This window comes from Nelumbo lutea, chromosome 1 (genome assembly GCF_056320005.1).
Source record: "Nelumbo lutea isolate HS-2025 chromosome 1, American lotus-T2T, whole genome shotgun sequence".
Classification (NCBI taxonomy): Eukaryota; Viridiplantae; Streptophyta; class Magnoliopsida; order Proteales; family Nelumbonaceae; genus Nelumbo; species Nelumbo lutea.
In genome coordinates this window covers 74,001,119-74,024,468 of record NC_142684.1, presented here as the reverse complement: position 1 = coordinate 74,024,468, position 23,350 = coordinate 74,001,119, and the positions used below count along the sequence as shown (strand labels likewise).

General features: G+C 40.2%; 2 protein-coding genes across 8 annotated transcripts; one reads left to right on the top strand and one right to left on the bottom strand.

Annotated features, from left to right (window-relative positions):
- Window positions 1–307: 307 nt before the first annotated feature.
- On the bottom strand, window positions 308–17,942 carry LOC148875364 (uncharacterized). 7 transcript variants are annotated; one of them, XM_088964509.1, is made up of 12 exons: window positions 17,586–17,942; window positions 16,672–17,235; window positions 16,425–16,562; window positions 2,513–2,629; window positions 2,343–2,432; window positions 2,058–2,245; window positions 1,910–1,947; window positions 1,522–1,820; window positions 1,260–1,427; window positions 1,091–1,169; window positions 888–973; window positions 366–771 (listed from the first exon to the last, which is right to left on the bottom strand). In XM_088964509.1, exons 3-6 carry the CDS (start codon window positions 16,482–16,484, stop codon window positions 2,195–2,197), a joined length of 318 nt encoding a protein of 105 aa, XP_088820635.1. In that variant the 5' UTR covers window positions 16,485–16,562; window positions 16,672–17,235; window positions 17,586–17,942; the 3' UTR covers window positions 366–771; window positions 888–973; window positions 1,091–1,169; window positions 1,260–1,427; window positions 1,522–1,820; window positions 1,910–1,947; window positions 2,058–2,194. The 7 variants fall into 7 exon arrangements, with proteins under 7 accessions (XP_088820637.1, XP_088820639.1, XP_088820635.1 ...); XM_088964510.1 differs by lacking the exon at window positions 1,910–1,947 and having other exon boundaries at window positions 16,672–16,968; window positions 17,069–17,235; window positions 17,586–17,772; XM_088964511.1 differs by lacking the exon at window positions 888–973 and having other exon boundaries at window positions 308–771.
- A 70-nt stretch (window positions 17,943–18,012) lies between these two features.
- On the top strand, window positions 18,013–22,492 carry LOC148875363 (2-alkenal reductase (NADP(+)-dependent)-like). The gene is made up of 6 exons (XM_088964500.1): window positions 18,013–18,273; window positions 18,403–18,583; window positions 19,833–19,999; window positions 21,570–21,652; window positions 21,762–21,888; window positions 22,125–22,492. The coding sequence occupies exons 1-6, from the start codon at window positions 18,013–18,015 to the stop codon at window positions 22,380–22,382; spliced, it is 1,077 nt and encodes a 358-aa protein (XP_088820626.1). The 3' UTR covers window positions 22,383–22,492.
- Window positions 22,493–23,350: the final 858 nt, after the last annotated feature.

The following is a 23,350-nucleotide window of genomic DNA, read 5'->3' as shown; positions in this document are numbered from 1 at the left end:
CTGGAAAAATCTCAAACTCCCTATATTCTTATGGTGTTGTATTTCTTTCCAAAATGTGGATCTTATTTCATCTGTCATCCAAGCTGAGTTATATGCCATTATTTCAGGCCTCATCAGAAATCTCCCAGTGAGAAAGTTGTTCAAGCACTCCAGCATAAAATGCAATAAGAATATGTCATTTTTCCCTACTCATGCAAATGGATTTATTTTTTGTGTAAGAGCGGTATTGTTGGTTTCAAAATACGGTGATATCTCTTTTGTTTATGTGAATAGAAAGTTTAACAGTTCGGTGCACAAGGTATCCCTATGGGAAACCAAAAGTGGAAGAATATGTTTTGTTGGCTTGAGTTCTAATATAAAGCACCTTTAAAAAACAAAAATACATTTAAACGAGAATGTTTATGAAGTTTACACATTTGACATCCTTATTCCTTGTAAAGCTGCTCAAATTTCTGTCTACCTAACGCTATGTACTTCAGTTGCAACTATATTCAGTTTAATGGGTGGACATGTGTAGAGCGGCTTGCAAGCTCTTTTGGCAACATCACATTGGTTTCGTTGTTTTTCTGATTGTCAACACTGCTCCTCTTTCAACCCATACTTATTGAAGGATAAATGATTCACCCTCAAACTTGGACTGGTCCCTGGAATTTGTTGCAGGTCGAAAGTATTCCAACATCTGCCTATTCTCCTTCATCATCTTCCCTCCTTGGCAAATCAGTAATTGATGATTGGATTTATTCCATACTGATTAGGTTTTTGATGATGATGCTGGTCAAAAAGAAGAAGATCAATTTATGGTTATGCTTTGCGAAGTGGGGATATGATAAACTAACGGGATTTGGGAAGAGAGAAATACAAACAAAAAAAAAAAAAAAAAAGCATACTAGATGCTTCTATGTCGTGTGCATCAAGCTTTCATGGGATCAAAAGACTTTTGGTTATTAATGTCTCTGATCAGTTACTCGTTGTTCTAGCCAAACAAATACACCAATGGGTGGTCAAATGAAGGAAATTGATCACATGAACTAATAATAAGAATAGGTGAACTGAAGATAAACAAGATATATAATGAGTAGCATACCCGCACCTGATGTATGGACATTCTACCTTAGTTTATCCCAAAGTAGTTGAACACAGATCTCCCATCGAATTACTCCAATCGTGTCCTGGATTTGAAAGCACCCGAAATGTGCATGAGTTTGGATTAATGGACAACATAAACATTAGATCATATACATAATAATGAGTATACGCACCGATGAGAAATCAAGCGTCGCCGACCTAGACAGACAATCCATATACTTGATAACAAAAACACCACAATCGTCTCCACCTTCCTGGCAGGGAGCCCAAATGGAAGGTTCAGGAGGCCACCCACCAATGCCACTAATAACATCGCTGAGAACCGTCTTGTAAATTTGATGCTATGTTGCGATAAAAAATAAAATAAAAACAGTGTTAGGATACCAATTTAGAGATGCAACGTCACAAGACTTATCTAACGTTGAAGATGCATACCATTTTATCTTCAAACGCCTTGTAGACTGCCCCATGGATAGAGCTATACGAGAGAAACCTCTTCTGTACTAGATCAATGACAAGTAGTTACCAGTGATAGTGATCATTAATGGGTATGAAGATTTTCTGCACCCGCTTCTTCGCAATTGGTTCTAACCATGGTTTCAACTTCTTGAGCATCCCATTCGTTGCAAATCCCCAAGTAAAGGAAACCAAAAAAGCGTTGCATTTGCAAAAAGTGTATTTCACTTGAGACACTGCAGGCATGTCTACAATAGGTTGTCGTACACGTCTATAACCTACACACAATAAAGATAATGTATCAACAAACAATCAATAACCAATTACAATGCATATTTAAGAAAAAGGGAGAGGAGGTTTGCATCACTTAGTAAACAATTTTCGTTCTTAAGCACATACGCATCCCTAAAAAAAAACAAATATACAAAAGGATGTTCAGCATTCTTACAAAGCATAGTCGGTAGATTCAGTGCATGATTATTGTTATGTTTTGTGAACCAATAAAAAATTCTTACTTCCAAATCTCCTTGTGCAAGAAATTATGGACCAATTGCAAATCATCTGTCGCCATTCTGTCTTTTTGTGCAAATGCTACCCATGCCAATGGGTCCACCTTCTACCACCTGCTCAAACTAAGCTGCTAGGGATGCTTTCAAACTAAGCTGCTCAAACTCAATCGATTCGACGCAACGTGCACACACACCTTGCATCATCAAGATCACAACAACATCACAGCACCAACTTAGACATTTAAAGCAAAAATACTAATTTCAAACAAAATCCTATTAAATTCCACGTACGACTGTCCTGGAACGATATGAAATAGTGTCAACACTATGCCCTGAGTTTCGCCCAACTTCGACGGGCACAACAGCAATGGGGAGTGGGGCCTACATTCCAACATATTTAGTAATTTTTAATATCAATGAAAATGTGGATTATATAATCAAAATGAATGATGCATACTTACATGGTTGTATGGATCACAAAAAGAAGTTTGTGTCTCTCCACCATCGCCGTCGGGAAATGTCGGGGCACTAACAAGTAGATCCAACTCATAATCGGCTGGGGATAGGGTATCAAACACCTACAAATATAAGTTGTTGAAAAGTTAAGTGGTAGTTTTGTAACTTTCCTTTATGTTTTGTCTTCTATATGAAGTGGGTTGTCTTTGGGAGTTGGAATCTGAGGGGTCCCTTTCTATTATCTTGGAATGCCCCTTGGAGGAGGAAGGTGGTTTGGGAATATGTCAACGGAGAAAAAAAAAACAAATTTATTCTGATTAAATGGCTATAGCAAGAGATCTAGGCTTATAGAAGGAGATTCGGCTAATTCAATTATGTGGCTATTGTTGATCATGGTAGTGGGCCATGGGCTGTATCACACTTTTTGATTGGAGCAAAAGATATCTTTCTCAACCTAAATGCACAGCTGCTGTTAATAGGGATGCCTTATGTAGTGATAGCTCCCTTCCTACTTTATTTCTAAAAAATTGTTTTAGGATCCACACATTATTTTGGTGGTGATATCTATAACCTCCTTCTAAGGGAGTTCAACACTGAAGTTGGGGAGGATGCTTGGGGTGTTTAACACTGAAGCTGGGGTTCATAGGTGGGGTGGATATCTAAGGAGTTTAACACTGAACCTACTAGATGTTGTTCACAGTGATAACTTCCTTCCTACTTTATTTTTAGGGAGATTGTTTTAGGATCCACCCATTCTTTGGTTGTGATATTTGTAGCCTCCTTCATAGGGAGTTCAACACTGAAATTGGTGTGGATACATGAGGAGATTAACACTACAGTTGGAGTTCACAGGTGGGGTGGATACTTAGGGAGTTTAGCACTAAATTTGCTATTCACGGGGATAACAGTTAGACAGTTTTGTATGCCCTTAGCTTCAATCAGAATGATGTACTTTATGAGTTTATTGTAAATGAATAAAAGTGCATATTTGATTCATGTTCCCTTGGTTTGTTTCTGTATAATACCCTTAAACTGGACACTTAATGAGACTCGTGTTAGTTTAGAATGTTCACAGCCAGTGGGTCGGTCTAGGGAGACTTATCCTGACAAGGCTAACACTGTGGTGCCACCAAGTCAGTTGGGGTGGCTTGTCTCAGCTGTTGTGGTGAGACCCTAAACACATATAGTGTATGATTAATTGAATTTATGAACTGGACCAGATTTCCAGTATTGCCCTGGACCTTGGAGATTAATGGGCAAAACTGGAAAGTTACACCCAACCCCTAGATTCGATTATGATCCTGCACTAGGTGTCGGATTGGGTTGTATTTGATATACCAACCAGTGAGATCCTTAGCGGGGGTCAAAACCTGGGTATGTTGGGGCAGTCTGAGAATTCATCTGAGTGGGTGATCATAGTGACATGATCGGCCCCTTTGTCGGACAAAGGTAATGATCGGGGATGCACTCTCACTGATGGAAACCAAGACTGCTGGCAGCCGATTTCAATCATTGAGATTTGTTTTGCAAAATATATTTTATGAAAGTATATATGTTATGGTTTCGAAATGAATTGCAAAAGGTTTTAATTCCCGGGATCCATATAAGTAGAGAGTGCAACACTGTTCCTTGCAGCCGAGGGAGAGGTCCTCTCTTGTCGGGCAGTGTATGATCATTATGGGCTGAGAGGTTAAGTGTAAGATCATTGAGGATAATACCTGATGGGCTAATCTTGCATCTGCCCACAGTCCCTGAGTGTTACAAGGTGGCTTGGCCCAGGGACCTCTTAGGGTAAGTGTTGGGCCCATAGAGCCTATGAAATGGGTTTCAGGGGGTGCATTGTCCATAACAGTGTATTCGGCCAGGCCTTGTAACAAAGGCTGGGCTGAACCCATATGGCTGATGTGTAGATTAATGTTTGAGTCCCACGCCATACAAGGAAACCCAACTAGGTAGCAGTTTGGAAGGCTAAGTGAATACATAACCTTAAATGGGCCTTAAGCCCATTTTGAACTAGGCTAATTTGATTAGTCACTTAAAGAGGCGAATTCTGAGATGGATCAGTTGATAGGATTGGGACCAGATCCTATCCACTTAGAGAGTCCAAGATCTAAATAAGATTTAGATCTGGAAGCCTCCTACTTAGATTAGGAGATGGCCGATCTGATCTGCAGATAAGATAAGGGTTACCCTTATCACTTAAAGGGACTACTAATCCAAATATGATTTGGATCACCAACTCCTAATGGGATTAGGAGCTGATCCCTTTAAGATTATAAAAGGAGGAGGGGTTGGCATCTTTTAGGCATGCAACCAACACATTCTTGTCTTCAGAGCTGAGATCACAAGAAGAGAGAATTCTGCACCCTACGAATACTCTCTTGCCGCCTCCTTCCTGCAGCCGCCACCTCCAGCAGTTCGATCTCCTCCTCTCTATAAGAGTAATCAAGATTCGATCTTGATACCAATCTTTTGGAGAAAAGATTGGTTGGAGCTGTATTCACAAGCCATCCAGCTGATTCTTGCAAAGGGTCAAGTTCTTTTGGAAGAACACTGTTGATTCTGCTCCACCCTGCACTGTGCCATCTTCAGTGGGAGCAGATTTTGGATCCTTCCTTGGGCGTGAACACCTCCATTGGGAGATACTGTTTCTCCGTATCAGATTTAATCCCTCCCTACTCCTTTTGGTTCAGATCTGGTTCAATTTATGGTTCAAGAATGATCCTTGAAAATATGGTTTTCTAAAATAGGGAATGTGATTCCCAATTGAAGGGAGAGAAATTTTTTTTGAAATTCGCCCCTTATTCCGCAATCCTTGGGCGTCCATCTGATGGATATCCTATATCCCTTTAGTGGTATCAGAGCCATGGTTCAAATCTTGAACCAATCTGCTTCAGATCTGAACTTGCGCAAATGGGCAGAAGGCGTTCTACCCGATTTGCCCAGATATGGGTTTTGGGAAAATTGTTCCCAAAATTGATGGGAAAATAATCTGAAATTAATTTTATATAAATCTGATTATTGTATAGAATAATTCTTTATGATTTTCTTGATTTATGGGTTGTTCATACAAGAGGAGATCGAATTCTTGGTTTGCGTAGGGAAAATTGCAAGATTTGCAATTTCTTGATTTATTTATTTATTTGGTCTGTAAATAATTTTTTTTTTATTTTATAGACTGAATGTATAGGTATTCGATCTGATGTAATTATTAATAGAAATAGGATTTCTATTTATTTTTGGATTGAAGATGGCGGCACAGAAAGGGAGATTTCGCAGAGAAGAAGATTTCGCAGATGGGACATTCGCTACATGCAATTTGCAGTTTGTGAAACTGCAACCTGTGATCTAACCTCTGTTTTGTAGGATGGATTGTGCGAACAGCCTTGTTAGACTGATTCTTGATTTTCTTTTATCAGTATTTAATTTCAGATTATTTTCTTGAATTAAAGATTTAATTAAAGATCAAAACCTAGACCCATTCGAACCAAGATTGGTTCAAACTGTTTGGACCAAATCTAGGGTTTAATCAAAGCTGAAAGTCAGCCCTAATTTTCCCACTAATGGACCTGAGGATTGATATTTAATTAAATGGTTAATTCGGCCCAACCTATAAAGGCCCAGTTTTAAATAGTTAAAACTGCTAAAAGCCCACTTCAAAGGATAAAGCTATATGAGCCAAATTGGTTAACCCTAATTCAGCCTATATACCTACATAATATTAATGGTTAATATTATGGATTTAAAACAAGCTTCCAATGGGCCTTATAGATGATTAATTGATTGGATCAATTTATCCTTGCATGAGATGTATGGATGTGTGATGTGCTACGTACATGGGACATAAGTGCTTGGCCCATGCTCAATCAACAGTAGCTCTTGCACACACCATGGCTGAATGCACATCATTGCCATGGTGTCCCTTTTGGTCATTGGATGACCTCCCTCAGTGGTGGGACCCACACCTCATCAAGAGGTTTGCCATGGTGTCCCTTTTGGTCATTGGATGACCTCCCTCAGTGGTGGGACCCACACCTCATCAAGAGGTTACGTGCAGAACCCTAGCCGATTTAGGCTTACCGAAATCTGACTTTATGAAAGTCAGTGGGAGCCACTTTGGTTTGACCTAAATCAAACTAGGGCGTAATTAACTGTTCCCTCTAGCTAATATGAGTGCATGCGATACGGAGATTCATATGATGAACTCTCTAAAGGCCTTCCATCATTAGCATGATGATGGGTCCTTCAGTAATGAGGAAACGCATCAGAAAATGGGCTATCCATTTGCTGTTGGGCTTGTCTAAGTGTTTCATAAGATGATAGGGGCGTCATAGACCGATGTGGGAGGGGCTTCACCAGAAAATGGGAACTCTCTCGCAGTACCTTGGTGTTCACGAATATGATGGGTAAGCACTCACTGGACAGAAAGGTTTACTTGAAAATGGCTCTGAACCTTGTCTGACAGAGGCCAAAGGGAAAACTCATATGATGAGTGGATATGATCCTTCACATAAAGGTGGTGGAGTTATGCAGCTGAAGCAGTTGGTTCCATGCACCTAATGTGATTTCCCACATTTCCAAAGACAACCCGTAGTCTCTGTCACTGAGAAAGGAGGGAAAACTCAGAGATGAATAAATGGAAATGGAACGTAGATTAAAATCCATATCTATGTAATGAACATGAATCAAATTAGGTTGTGGACTGATGTTTGCTCTTTTATCAGAAAATGGCAAACGGATCTTTTGCAAAGCTTCTTGACGACAACAAGCTTAAGGGTCCAAACTATGCCAACTGGTACAGGAACCTTATGTTGGTCTTAACCTCTGAAAAGTTGGATAAGGTAGCCAAGAATTCTGCCCCGGATCATCCAGGAGATAGGGCTTCTGAGGCCCGTAGAAGAGAATACCAAGAATGGGAGGAGAAAAACTTCCTTGCCTACTGCTATATCATTACCTCCTTGGACAATCCAATTCAAAGGCAGTTCGATCATATTGAACTTGCCAAGGACGTATTGGATAGTCTCAAGACAATGTACGAAGAGCAGAATCGTCCTACTCGACAGAAGGTCTTGAAACAGTTCATGACCGCACAGATGTCCAAGAGCCAACAAGTTCACGACCATTGTCTCCAGATGATGGGTTATATCAACGAACTGGAGGCTCTTGGATTCGGGCTAGATCTGGTAACACAGATTGATATTATTCTCAACTCTCTGCCTCCATCCTTTAATCCATTCATCATGAACTACAACATGAACAAGTTGAACGTCAGCTTGTAGGAACTCAGCAATATGTTGCAGAGGGCCAAAGAATTGATTAAAAAGGATGAGCCCATTGCCATACTTGTTGAAACTGGCAAATCGGGCAAGAAAAGGAAGGCAAAGAGAAAGCCCCAGAAGAAGGCTGCCAAACCCAAGAAGCAGAAGAAAGACATAGCATCGGATGCCTGTCACTTTTGCAAGAAGACCGGCCACTGGAAAAGGAACTGTCCTGCCTACCTGGAATCCAAGAAAGGTAATTTTGAATCTTGTGTTATAGAAACAAATTTATTGGAAGCTTCTACATCCTAGTGTATTGACTTCGGGGCTTCAACTCATGCGTGTAAGTCACTGCAGGGGTTCAAGGTAAGCAGAAGGCTGAGTGAAGGAGAAGTCACACTCTACTTGGGGACTACTACAACTGTTGCAGCCGTGGCCATAGGAACCGTGGAGTTATTTTTTAGAGAATGAACAATTGTACTAAAAGATTGTCTTTATGTACAAAATTTAAGGAGAAATTTGATTTTTGTCTCAAAACTGTGTGCAGATGGTTATTCTGTCTTCTTTAGTAATACGATTACTATTAAAAGAAATAACAGATTCATCGCATACGGGGAACTGGAGAACGGTCTCTATGTTCTACATCCTTCTCTAGAAACTAACATAATCGAAACTACATCGGTTGAAATCTCCAAGAAGAGAGCCCGTGATACAGTTAATCCCACGTGTTTGTGGCATTACCAACTTGGCCACATCGGCATTGACCGAATCACAAGGTTGGTAAAGGATGGTCCTTTGGATTTTCTAATTGTAGAAGATCTTCCCACTTGTAAGCCTTGCCTACAAGGCAAGATGACGAAACAGCCATTTAACGGTAAGCCTGAAAGACGTACAGGCACACTTGACCTAATACATACTGATGTATATGGTCCCCTGAGTGTTAGGACACGAAATCAACACGTGTATTTCATCACCTTCACATATGATTTTTCACGATATGGTTACGTGTACCTAATGAGACATAAGTCTGAATCCTTTGAAAAGTTCAAAGAGTTTAGACAAAATGTCGAGAAACAGTCAGGGAGAGAAATTAAAGCCCTTCGATCAGATCGAGGTGGCAAGTATCTCTCTGACGAATTCAGGGGCTACTTAAAGGACAATGGGATAGTATCACAATTAGCTCCTCCTGCTACACCACAACTTAATGGTGTTTCAGAGAGGAGGAATAGGACCTTATTGGATATGGTCCGGTCGCTTCTCATACACTCAGAGTTACCCACATCCTTTTGGGGTTACACATTAGAGACTGCGATTTACGTGCTGAATCGGGTTCCAACCAAATCCGTTTCTAACACTCCATATGAACTTTGGACCGGAAAGAAACCAAGTGTCAGACACTTGAAGATTTGGGGTTGTCCAGCACACGTTAAAAGAACAAGTGCAGACAAGTTGGAATCCAAGACCAGCCATTACCTGCTTGTAGGATACCCAAAAGGCTCTATAGGTTACATATTCTATGACCCAAGTAAGCAGAAAGTGTTATGTAGTCGAAATGCACAATTCTTGGAAACCGATTACATCCTGGACACCCATCGTTAGGAAGTTGTTCTTGATAAGGAGAGCTCAGGAGCAGTGGAAGATGTCCCACAAGTTCCAGGTAGTGACCAACCTAGAAGATCCACTCGGGTATCCAGGCCACCAGTCCGTTATGGTTATAACCAGGATAGTTACCTGGTGGAAACCTTGACTAGAGAGGAGGATCCCGTGACTTATGCGGAAGCTATGTTGGACATAGATTCCCAGAAGTGGGTGGAGGCCATGACAGTAGAGATGGACTCAATGGAGACCAATGGACTTTGGACTCTAGTAGATCCACCCTCTGGGGTAAAAGCAATCGGTTGCAAATGGATTTACAAGAGGAAGAAGGGCCCCGATGGTAGGGTTGAGACCTTCAAAGCTCGTCTGGTGGCGAAAGGGTACACTCAGAAAGAGGGCATCGATTATGAGGAAACATTTTCGCCTGTGGCCATGCTTAAATCCATTAGGATCCTACTAGCTATAGCAGCATACCATGATTATGAGATTTGGCAGATGGATGTCAAAACTGCATTCCTGAATAGAGATCTTACTGAAGATATCTATATGCAGCAGCCACAAGGCTTCATTGCTGCAGGTCAGGAAAACATGGTATGTAAACTTAATAGATCCATTTATGGACTTAAGCAAGCTTCTAGAAGTTGGAACATCCGTTTTGACTCTGTTGTCAAATCGTTTGACTTCGAGCAAAATCTGGATGAACCCTGTGTCTACAGGAAGTACAGTGGAGATAAGGTTACCTTCTTGGTTCTGTATGTAGATGACATTCTACTCATTGGGAATGATGTAGGAATGTTGACTACGGCGAAAGTATGGCTTTCACAACAATTCTCCATGAAAGATCTTGGAGAAACCTCCTATATACTGGGTCTTCGACTCTATAGAGATAGATCGAAGTGGATAATAGGATTATCTCAATCTGCTTACATTGACAAAATAGTCAAAAGATACAGCATGGAAAACTCCAAAAAAGAAAATGTTCCTTTCAGGCACGGAGCCACTCTCTCCAAGAAGATGTCTCCCAAGGCTTCTGAGGATATTGATGGCATGAAAGACGCTCCCTATGCCTCTACCATAGGGAGCATCATGTATGTCATGCTGTGCACTCGTCCTGACATTGCTCAGGCAGTGAGTGTAGTAAGCAGATTTCAGGCCAACCCAGGGCAGGAGCACTGGACTGCTGTGAAAAACATACTTAAGTACCTTCGAAGGACAAAAGAGTTTTGTCTAGTATTCGATGGTAGCTCACTATAGATCCAACGGTATATAGATGCCAATTTCCAGTCGGATCCAGATGATAGAAAGTCTACATCTGGATATGTTTTCATGATAGGATCATGTGCTGTTTGCTGGAAAAGCAGCAAACAGGGGTCCACTGCAAACTTCACGACCGAGCCGAGTACATTGCCGCAAGTGAGGCTACCAAAGAAGTCGTATGGATGAAGAAGTTCGTTCACGAGTTGGGAGTAGTTCCGTCTAGCACATCACCCATCCCATTGTTGTGTGACAACAATGGAGCCATTGCTCAGGCTAAGGAGCCACGAGCCCACTCAAAGTTGAAGCACATTGAGAGGAAGTACCACGTGCTCCGGGAGATTGTTGGTTTAGGGGGTGTCCTGATTCAGAAGGTAGCGTCAGCGGAAAATGTAGTAGACCCATTGACAAAACCACTATCACAAAAAGTGTTTGAGAAACACGTAGAAAACATGGGACTTCGGCTTGTACCTGATTGGACCTAAGTGCAAGTGGGAACTGTTAGACAGTTTTGTATGCCCTTAGCTACAATTAGAATGATGTACTTTATGAGTTTATTGTAAATGAATAAAATTACATATTTGATTCATGTTCCATTGGTTTGTTTCTGTGTAATACCCTTAAACTAGACACTTAATGAGACTCGTGTTAGTTTAGAATGTTCACAGCCAGTGGGTCAGTCTAGGGAGACCTATCCTGACAAGGCTGACACTGTGGTGCCACCAAGTCAGTTGGGGTGTCTTGTCTCAGCTACCGGGGTGAGACCCTAGGCACATATAGTGTAGGATTAATTGAATCTATGAACTGGACCAGATTTCCAGTATTGTCCTGGACCGTGGAGATTGATGGGCAAAACTAAAAAGTTACACCTGACCCCTAGACTCAATTATGATACTACACTAGGTGTCGAATTGGGTTATCTTTGATATACCAATCAGTGAGATCCTTAGTGGGGGTCAAAACCTGGGTATGTTGGGACAGTCTGAGAATTCATCTGAGTGGGTGATCATAGTGACGTGACCGGCCCCTTTGTTGGACAAAAGTAATGATCGGGGATGCACTCTCACTGATGGAAACCAAGACTGTCGGCAGCCGATTTCAATCGTTCAGATTTGTTTTGCAAAATATATTTTATGAAAGTATATATGTTATGGTTTCGAAATGATTTGCAAAAGGTTTTAATTCCCGGGACCCATATAAGCAGAGAGTGCAACACTGTTCCTTGCAGCCGAGGGAGAGGTCCTCTCTTGTCGGGCAGTGTATGATCATTATGGGCTGAGAGGTTAAGTTTAAGACCATTGAGGATAATACATGATGGGATAATCTTGCATCTGCCCACAGTCCTTGGGTGTTACAAGGTGGCTTGGCCTAGGGACCACTTAGGGTAAGTGTTGGGCCCATAGAGCCCATGAGATGGGTTTCAGGGGGTGCACTGTCCATAACAGTGTATTCGGTTAGGCCTTGTAACAAAGGTTGGGCTGAACCCATGTGACTGATGTGTAGATCAATGTTTGGGTCCCACGCCATACAAGAAAACCAACTAGGCAGCAGTTTGGAAGGCAAAGTGAATACATAACCTTAAATGGGCCTTAAGCCCATTTTGAACTGGGCTAATTTGATTAGTCACTTAAAGGAGCGAATTCTGAGATGGATCAGCTGATAGGATTGGGCCCAGACCCTATCCATTTAGAGAGTCCAAGATCTAAATAAGATTTAGATCTGGAAGCCTCTTAATTAGATTAGGAGATGGCTGATCTGATCTGTAGATAAGATAAGGGTTATCCATTATCACTTAAAGGGACTACTAATCCAAATATGATTTGGATCACCAACTCCTTCCTGCAGCCACCACCTCCAGTATTTCGATCTCCTCCTCTCTACAAGAGTAATCATGATTTGATCCTGATTTGGAGCTGTATTCACAAGCCATCCAGCTGATTCTTGCAAATGGTCAAGTTCTTTTGAAAGAACACTACTGATTCTGCTCCACCTTGCACTGCGTCATCTTCAGTGAGAGCAGATTTTGGATCCTTCCTTGGGCGTGAACACTTCCACTGGGAAATACTATTTCTCCGTATCAGATATAATCCCTCCCTACTCCTTTTGGTTCAGATCTGGTTTAGTTCATGGTTCAAGAATGATCCTTGAAAATATGATTTTCTAAAATAGGGAATGCGATTCTCAATTGAAGGGAGAGAATTTTTTTTTGAAATTCGCCCCTTATTCCGCAATCCTTGGGCGTCCATCTGATAGATATCCTATATCCCTTCAATAACTCCCTTCCTAATTTATTTACAGAGAGATTGTTTTAGGATCCACTCATTCTTTGGTGGTGATATCTGTACCCTTCTTCTTAGGGAGTTCAACACAAAAGTTGGTGTTCACAGGTGGGGTGGATACTTAGGAAGTTTATCACTAAACCTGGTATTCATAGGGATAACTCCCTTCCTACTTTATTTCTAGGGAGATTGTTTTAGGGTCACCCATTCTTTGGTGGTGATATCTATACCCTCCTTCTCAAGGAGTTCAACATTGAAGCTGGTGTTCACAGGTGCGGTGGATACTTAGGAAGTTTAACACTGAATCTACTAGATGTTGTTCACAGTGATAACTTCCTTCCCACTTTATTTCTAGGGAGACTGTTTTAGGATCCTCCCATTCTTTGGTGGTGATATCTATGGCCCCCTTTAGAGGGAGTTCATCACTGAATCTGGTGTGGATAATTGGGGAGGTTAACACTGCAGCTGGTGTTCACAAGTGGGGTGGATACTTAGGAAGTTTAAAACTAAAGTTGTTGTTCACAGGGATAACTCCCCTCCTAAAATATTTATAGGGAGACTATTTTAGGATCCACCCATTCTTTGGTGGTGATATCTGTACCCTCCTTCTTAGGGAATTCAACATAGAAACTGGTGTTCACAAGTGGGGTGGATACTTAGGGAGTTTAACACTGAACCTGTTGTTCATAGGGATAACTCCCTTCCTACTTTATTTCTAGAGAAACTGTTTTAGGATCCACCCATTCTTTGGTGGTGATATCTGTACCCACCTTCTCAAGGAGTTCAAAATTGAAGTTGGTGTTCACAGGTAGGGTGGATACTTAGGGAGTTTAACACTGAAGCTACTGTCACAGGAATGCCTTATTTAGTGATAGCTCCCTTCCTACTTTAATCCTAGAGAAACTATTTTAGGATCCACCCATTATTTGGGTGGTGATATATGTAGCCTCCTTCTTAGGGAATTCAACACTAAAGTTGGGGTGGATGCTTGGGGAGTTTAACACTGAAGCTGGTGTTCACAGGTGGGGTGGATACTTAGGGAGTTTAACATTGAACCTGCTAGCTGCTGTTCACAGTGATAACTCCCTTCCTACTTTATTTTTAGGGAGACTGATTTAGGATCCACCCATTCTTTGGTGGTGATATTTGTGCCCTCCTTCTCAGGGAGTTCAACAGTGAAACTGGTATTCACAAGTGGGGTGGATACTTAGGGAGTTTAACACCGAAGGTGCTATTCACAAGGATGCCTTATTTAGTGATAGCTCCCTTCCTACTTTATTTCTAGAAATAATGTTTTACGATCCACCCATTATTTGGGTGGTGATATATGTAGCCTCCTTCTTAGGGAGTTCAGCACTGAAACTGGGGTGGATGCTTGGGGAGTTTAACATTGAAGCTGGTGTTCACAAGTGGGGTGGATACTTAGGGACTTTTACACTGAACCTGCTGGTTGTTGTTCACAATGATAACTCTCTTCCTACTTTATTTCTAGAGAGACTGTTTTAGGATCCACCCATTCTTTGGTGGTGATATTTGTAGCCTCCTTCATAGGGTGTTCAACACTAAAGCTGGTGTGGATACTTGGGGAGGTTAACACTGCAACTAGTGTTCACAGGTGGGGTGGATACTTAGGGAGTTTAAAACTGAACATGCTATTCACGGGGTACTTCCTTCTTAAATTATTTATAGGGAGACTGTTTTAGGATCCACCCATTCTTTGGTGGTGATTTCTATACCCTCCTTCTTATGGAGTTTAACACAGAAATTGGTGTTCACAGGTGGGATGGATACTTAGAGAGTTTAACACTGAACATGTTGTTCACAGGGATAATTCCCTTCCTACTTTATTTCTAGGGAGATTGTTTTAGGATCCACTCATTCTTTGGTGGTGATATCTGTACCCACCTTCTCAGGGAGTTCAACATTGAAGTTGGTGTCACAGGTAGGGTGGATACTTAGGGAGTTTAACACTGAAGCTACTATCATAGGGATGCCTTATTTAGTGATAGCTCCCTTCCTACTTTATTCCTAGAGAAACTATTTTAGGATCCACCAATTATTTGGGTGGTGATATCTGTAGCCTCCTTCTTACAAAGTTCAACATTGAAACTAGGGTGGATACTTGGGTAGTTTAACACTGAAGCTGGAGTTCACAGGTGGGGTGGATATTTAAGGAGTTTAACACTGAAGTTGTTGTCCACAAGGATGCCTCATTTAATGATAACTACATTCCTACTTTGTTTCTAGGGATACTGTTTTAGGATTGTTTGTATGATTCACCCATTGTTTGGGTGGTGATATCTGTAGCCTCCTTCTTCGGAAGTTTAACCCTGAAGCTGTTGTTCACGGGGATAACTTCCTTCTTAATTTATTTATCGGGAGACTATTTTAGGATCCACCCATTCTTTGGTGGTGATATCCATACCCTCCTTCTTAGGGAGTTTAACACAGAAGCTGGTGTTCACAGGTGGGGGGGATACTTAGAGAGTTTAACACTGAACCTGCTGTTCACAGGAATAATTCCCTTCCTACTTTATTTCTAGGGAGATTGTTTTAGAATCCACCCATTCTTTGGTGGTGATATCTGTACCCACTTTCTCAAAGAGTTCAACATTGAAGTTGGTGTTCACAAGTGGGGTGGATACTTAGGGAGTTTAACATCGAAGCTATTATCATAGGGATGCTTTATTTAGTGATAGATCCCTTCCTACTTTATTCCTAGAGAAACTATTTTAGGATCCACCAATTCTTTGGGTGGTGATATCTGTAGCCTCATTCTTATAGAGTTCAACACTGAAACTGGGGTGGATATTTGGGTAGTTTAACACTGAAGATGGAGTTCACAAGTGGGGTGGATACTTAGGGAGTTTAACAGTGAAGTTGCTATCCACAGGGATGCCTTATTTAGTGATAATTGCCTTCCTACTTTATTTCTAGGGAGACTATTTTAGGATTGTTTGTAAGATTCACCCATTCTTTGGGTAGTGATATCTGTAGCCTCCTTCTTAGGAAGTTTAACACTGAAGCTGGGGTTGATACTTGAGTAGTTTAACACTGAAGCTGGTGTTAATGGGTGGGGTGGATACATAGGGAGTTTAACATTGAAGCTGGTGTTCACGAGGATGCCTTATTTAGTGATAACTCCCTTCATTCTTTATTTCTATGGAGCATGTTTTAGGATTGTTTATAAAATTCACCCATTCTATGGGTGGTGATATTTGTAGCCTCCTTATCTCTAATGAAAGTTGCCTTTTCCTATCAAAAAGTCTCCTTTATGTGACTTGAACTCCAATACATTTGGTAACAGAGCTCAATAAGCTAAGTATGAACTAAATCAAGAACTCAAAGTGGGCTTTTCATATTCTTGTCTTCTTCTATTCATACTATATTCCTTTCCTCTTCTAAAGATTTTTTTGCTTCTTCCTTTGATTTTTACCACCACACTTCTATTGCTCCAACATAAATAATGTAAATAGCTAGATTATTAATAGTGAAACGATGCGAAGTGAGAGTATAAATCATATACTAACCGTTCTAGCAGTTATTTTCCGAATTAACCCTATCCTATTGAAGCTGCCGCTATGCCCCATTTTGCCCTACTTCATCAGCTATGGTCTAGAAATGGGATTTGATGGTCAAAACACTGTATTACGCTCAAACAACCATGCCTGCAAAATAATTACATTCAATTAGAGATACCAACAGTAAATTATTTTCTTCCACTAAACCGGAACCAATAAATAACAATCAAGAAATTGTTGAGTCACATGTACACACCATCGTAGTAGCAGAACAGCCAAATATTGTGCCTGAAAAGGACCTTTGGCCATCGTTCATAGGAATGCTCGTGCAACCAACAACACGATTAAGGCCATGTACAATGAATTGATGCACACACCGTGCCCATGAATAGTCGGATATGTGTGTCAGATCATTGATGTAACTGGCTCACACAAGGCTCACACGGGCTCCCCTGTGGAAATAACACTGAGCCAAATAGGTGCAAGAGAATCAACTTCGCCACATCTTCAATCAACTCATTTGACTTCTCATGCACTATACTAAGGACGTTCTCTGCAATTGGGAGGATGAATCACCGGTTAGTCCAAACAAACGAATAATAAACTCTGGAACCGGCGAGGAGGTATCTGTGATCACGGCACGCCCTTCTAACCTCAGTCCCAATATTAGCGCAATGTCCCAGTCAGTGAATGGTACATACACACCACCTAGGTCCAACCGTTGTACCATCTCCATGATAACTGCCTTGTCAAAGGTGCTTGGTGGAATGCAAAGTAGCTGTCCAAATGGGGTGCCATTAAGAGTTTCGTAGTGCTCTACCTTCAACAAATTGTAAATATAAACAAAAAATTCGTCATCAGAAAGCCAAAAAAAAAAAACATGCATAAATGTAAGAAATATGGAGTCGGAGTGGATGGGGTTTGAATGCGAGTGTGGTTACAGGATACTTAATGGAATGTTGGGTAGATTGTATCAGATACTATATTTCAGACAAAAAACAATGGTTACAGACAACTAATTCTTCCGATGTAAAGCTACAAGCGAGTAAGAGCTATTTCGTCCAGCAACAAGATATGTTAAAGCATCAATTATTTCATCCAAGAACAAGATATTACCCATTTATTTAACATTCAAAGACAAACTTTAAGTAGCAAGTTTGATTTAAATACCTTCTTTCACTGTAGTCCGAGGAAGAACAGAAAGTTCGCCTTCACCTCTTCGTCTGTGCAACGTGCAAATGTTGACAAATTATCGAAAAACCAAAAATAACGAGCGCCGGTAATCGGAATAAATGAAGAACTTTGGGTTCCTCAATGGGAGGAACGAAAGTGAGTAGGGACTATTTACCGATTAACTAACTATTTGGGTTGGTTGAGTGGTAAATACGTCAGAGAGAGAAAACTTAAAGTGGGGCATTTCTGGCTTAAATGAGGGGTATTTCTGGGTTTTTCTATGGAGGCCTTGGATATCAGGGGTATTTCGGGTATTTTAATAATATTACAGGACGTTGGGCTAAAGTGGTACAGTACAGTGATGTTCGAGGTAAATTTTTATGCCCCTGGCTGGGCGGTAAATTAGAAAAAAAGAATACAGGCAATGGAGAAAGAGAAAGGGGTGGATTTTGAGGAAGAGATGGTGGAAAGCCGAGAATGGGTTTTGTCGAAGTATGCGGCAAACGGCTTCCCAACCTCCGATCATCTCCAAATGCGTACAACAAGGGTTATTATAACGGAGGATTCCATCCCTGAAGGCCATGCCATGGTGCAGCTTCTCTATGTCTCCGTCGATCCCTACATGCGTACTAGAATGAATGGCCTCCAAGGCGGTCTCTACTTCCCCCAGTATGAGTTGAACCAGGTTCGTCGTCTTCGTCCAACACCTCTTTTTAATATCGGCTAATACACAGACTAAAAACATAGATCTAATATTGCCAATTATTCTCCAGTCTTGCTCCTCCTTTTGTTATCAGTAACTGTTATTTTGCAGGCTATAACAGCAATGGCGGTCGGAAGGCTGATTAAATCGAAGGATCCAAATTATCAAGCAGCAGATATCGTTGTATCCCCCTTTTTCCCTCTGGCAGAATATTGCGTAACACCAACTACTTATTTTCGGAAGATAGATCCAGACGCAGGGGTTTCCCTCCCGGACTACATCAGTGCATTCGGTATTTATGCTTTTTCTTTTTTCTACTTTCGTATCTTCCCTAGTTCCCTTTTCCTTCCAAGGCATGATAATTTGCAGGAGTTAAGAAAGAATGCTACCAGTCGACAACTGAATTATAGCTAGGGATTGATAATCTTTTCTTATATATAATTTGAAGCAAATTTTTATGGTTTAGATAATTGATTAACTCTATTTTTACTACTTACGCATTGTTTTAAAGTACCTGACAATTGATGATAAATGATAACGTGGCAAGAAAACAACAAAGGATGACCTCTGTTTGCCACTTATTAAATGAAAATTTTGAAAAAGCTGAAAAAACGACCGAAGCACATGCCTCAAATGATGACCTCTGTTTGCAACTCTGCAAATTTGATCAATCCAAATTTGGATCAGATTTGACACTGATTGCGTGGAAGACAGACGTTTCCACGCGGCAGCTAGTGAGGTTTTTCGATAAATAAATAACATTAATTACCTAAGTTTTCCATGGAATCTCTGGTTCGATCACACAGGGAGAGAGAGAGAGAGGTGGGGGTGGGGAGGAGAGAAGCATACAGAAGCATACGCCAAGCAGTCTCTCTCTCTCTCCCTCTGGTGTTGCATCTTGACAATCACTGTTTTTTTCTCTAATTTTGGAGAAAGGGTATTATTGTCATCTTCCCAAAATATAACAGTAATGGGGTGTGGCATGTAAGGGGATTGTGATGATACTTTAATGGTAAAAGAATAATTAGTCAATTGTCATAAAAATTAAGACAATATGTAAACAAGATAGAGTTAATCAACTAACTAAACTTTAAAAGTAATTTAATAAATTTGCCTTAAAATTTATAAACATTGAAGATTGAGGAATGAGGAGCTTAGAGCCTCTAAAATTCTATCCGGAGACACACGTACGAAAATTGAAAACGAAATCGGATCCCTTCCGTTTTCCATTCTTCTGTCTTCACTCTGCACTACACTTATACTTCCACTCAGTCTGTGACAGGTATTCTACTAGACGTATATATGTTATCATCGCTGTGGTGTGTTTGAACTTTGCATGAGGTGCTTTACTTTTATTATTGAACAATTTGCTTCAACAATTCTACAGCACAGCTCAGAAAGTGTTGTATAACTGTGTATTTTAAAGAGTCACATGGATCGATGGTAGGTGATATTCATCCCTCTGATGACCTAATCATCAAAATTCCAAGAATCTCTTGATCATGAAGAAATGTTCATTAGCGATTAATATTGCATTACAGGACTTCCTGGGTTCTCTGCATGGATTGGGATAGAAGTACTGGGAAACCCGAAGCCGAGGGAGAATGTATTCATCTCAGCAGCGGCTGGAGGTGTAGGGATGTATGCCGGACAATTGGCTAAACTCAAAGGATGTCGGGTGGTCGGTAGCACAGGCTCCGACGATAAGGTACATTATTATGTCCGTGCACCGTGCTACATCTGGGCACATATATTATATAGAGTTTATCCCTCTCCACATAATAATTATTATCTACATGGACCATATATACCGGTGGTTCTATAAATAATTCCAAGTTTTATCCCCTTCATAAATGCTTTACGGCCAGAAATGAGCCAGGCCAACTTGGTGTAATTTTTCATTCCAGTTTGGGCCAGCCCTGAACCCGTTTTAGAATTTAGTTAGACCCGGTTTTTTTACTTTATTTTTTTTTTAAAGACCCGGCTTTTGAAAGACTTACCAAGAATAAATATTGCTTGAGTCAACCAATAGTTGATCAAACCATCAACCCTTTCAACCCAAATAACAGATCATGGTTTAGTCATTAAGGGGTAGATTGGTAATATGGATAAATAAAATATTAAGCATTTCAATCTATCGGGACCCACCATATGAAGTGGTTTTTAAAAACGTTAATATTTTATTGATAATGTGGATGCTTTTATCAAATAAAATTTTCTATAACATACCTTGAGAATTTATTATAAAACTTTACATAAATAATTGCATGTAGTGTAGCATGGATTGGTTCATAAATTTAAACATAAATGACAAATTGAGAGATGGCATAGTTAAATCTACACTATAATGTGGACCAAATTTAGATATATCTCAAAAGAATACTGATTTTCACCGCGGCATGGATTGATCCATGAGATTTAAACATGGATAATATATAAAGAGATGGCTTTCAATCTACACTATAGTGTGTGTATTAATTGAGCTAAAAGAACACTACTTTTACTGTGGCATGGATTTTTTTTTTTTTTTTGGTATTTGGTGATACACCCAAATCCGCCATAGGGGCCACTGAGTAATGCAGCACCACAATAATAATGTCCCCTCCCCAAAGTCGGTGGTTGCAGGAATCAAACCTGCATCTATGCTGGAACAAATCAGTTAATGTACCAACTAAGCCACCCCTCAATTGCCACTGTGGAATGGATTGGTCCATATACTAAAAAGTAGACGGTAAATTAAGAGGTGGCCCAGTTCAATCTACAAAGAACACTGTTTTATACCGCGGAGTGGATTGGAATGAACTGAGACATGATATTTTCAAATGAATCATACTACCAAACAACTCCTAAGTCTTTTTATCTATAATTTTATCTGTTTTAATCATTAGGAACAATATCATACTGCCCAAATCACTCCCTTCTTTTTGAACTACAGTTATGAAAGTCCCCTTGGACCCTCAAACAAGCCTGATCCACGCAAATCTGCATTCCCTACATGCATAGAATTCTATTTTCTAAACAAACAGAAAATAATTTTCTGATATTTGAATCAGTACTCTATGCATGCTATTTTGTTCTTTTTTTTAATTTTCTTGGTGTCTTTTTCTTTTTTTGGTAACATAATAACCATACTAGTTTAAAGTTGATTGTTTCTTGTTTATTAGCTATCCCAAGATTGCTCTTTTCTTATGATTATATGTCCAAGAGATATGAATATTTGGAGCTTTTTTCAAGTTCTTTTTATGTAATTATTTGTAAATGGTTTTCATTCTGCGAAGGTAAAGCTTCTAAAGGAGGAGTTTGGTTATGACGATGCTTTCAATTACAAGAAAGAGAAGGATTTTGACGATGCTTTAAGCAAGTATGACAGCATTTTTTGTTTTTCTGCTCTCTAAAATTAGCACTCCTCTTTTATATATATATATATATATATATATATATTTCTGAATGATACTTAATTAATGCAATAGGTATTTTCCAAATGGGATCGATGTCTACCTTGATAATGTTGGGGGCGAGATGCTTGAGGCTGTCCTGAATCATGTTAACAACAAAGCTCGCATCCCAGTTTGTGGGATGATCTCTCAATACAATCAGGTACACCTTTAGGCTATGTTTGGTTTGAATGAAAAGGTAGGCAAAGGAAGAGAAACCTGTACAAGGTTGTATAGGTTTCCTTACTTTTCTTTCCCTTGCTTTTCCTTCAAACCAAAACACAGCCTAATTAATTTTTCCAATGCTTAAAATCAAATCCAACCATGTATTGTGTGGCTTTTGTTTCTTTTAGCATTCTGCTGGTTGTAGGTTAAAGTAGGTAATGTGTGCCTATCTAGGTTTGGAATGAGAGCAAAGGAATCCGGAACTTATTGAATATAGTGGGTAAGGAAGTAAGGATGGAAGGATTTTTGCTGGCTTCATACTTGAACCGATTTGGAGAGTTTGTAATGGAGATGGAGAGCCACCTAAAGCAAGGGAAGATCGTCTCTAAACACAAAATCTATTACGGTATTGAGACCTTTTTGGAGAGCCTAGAGTCCATCTTCTCTGGATCTAACGCAGGAAAAGTTCTTATTCAAGTCTGCAAACAGTAAATGAATTAGGCTTTATATGTTGATTTGCTGTTAGTGATCCTGTGTGCTGTTTATGTGACAACAACACTTTATAAATAAGCAATTCTGTAATAAGAACAGCTGCTTACTAAGGCCTCTTAGTAGGGTCATGACCAATTGACCATCCTACTCCTTCAAGCAAGGTGTCATGGATGAGGCTAACTAATTCGTTGTCATTCTGGCCTTCTGTTTCTAATCTAGGTGACAAATGGAAGGAACAAAGAAATGACCATACTGAGGTTGGGCTAGCCCTGTTTAATAAATGGGCCTTAGGATTTAGCCTAGGCTCACTACATGGGCTGAAAGATGAATGAAGCCAAACTCAACCAATTAAAATTAAGCGGCCCATTATATATTAAATAAACTCATCTGGCTTACTATGAATGGTCTGTTAACAGTTAGGCCTATCAAGCTTCACAAGGATAAGTTTTATTTTTATACCATTAAAATTGAAAAACGTTATGAATTTTCCTTGATGTTTGTTCTCTGTAAAGTAGATGCTGAAGCACGATGGTTGGATTAGGTAATATCACCTTTGGAGGCAACCCACAGCATGCCACTCCTATGTGAAACTCAAATTACTATCTCCCTAGGTATATGTAATTCTGCTAAACCACGGTAAAGATTTCAGATAGATTTTCATTTTACCAGGATCCTCTTCCTCTGGGCTTCCGAACTGGACCCAAATGGTGAAATCAGGAGGATTCAGGGAACCGATACCCCCATCTTCCACCATGATCCAACCGTAATATAAGATCTACCTCACGTCACTACAAGAAAAGTGGAACTGCCGCTAAAAGCCCCTAAAACTGCTGCTAAAACTACTATCGCTTAAACGTTCTAGCGGCAGTTTTTGTGACTGCCGGTATAAATTGTAAGCTGCCGCTAGAAGTCTTTTTAGCGGCAGTCGGGAACTTCTTTAACACTGCCACTAAAAGTATATATATATT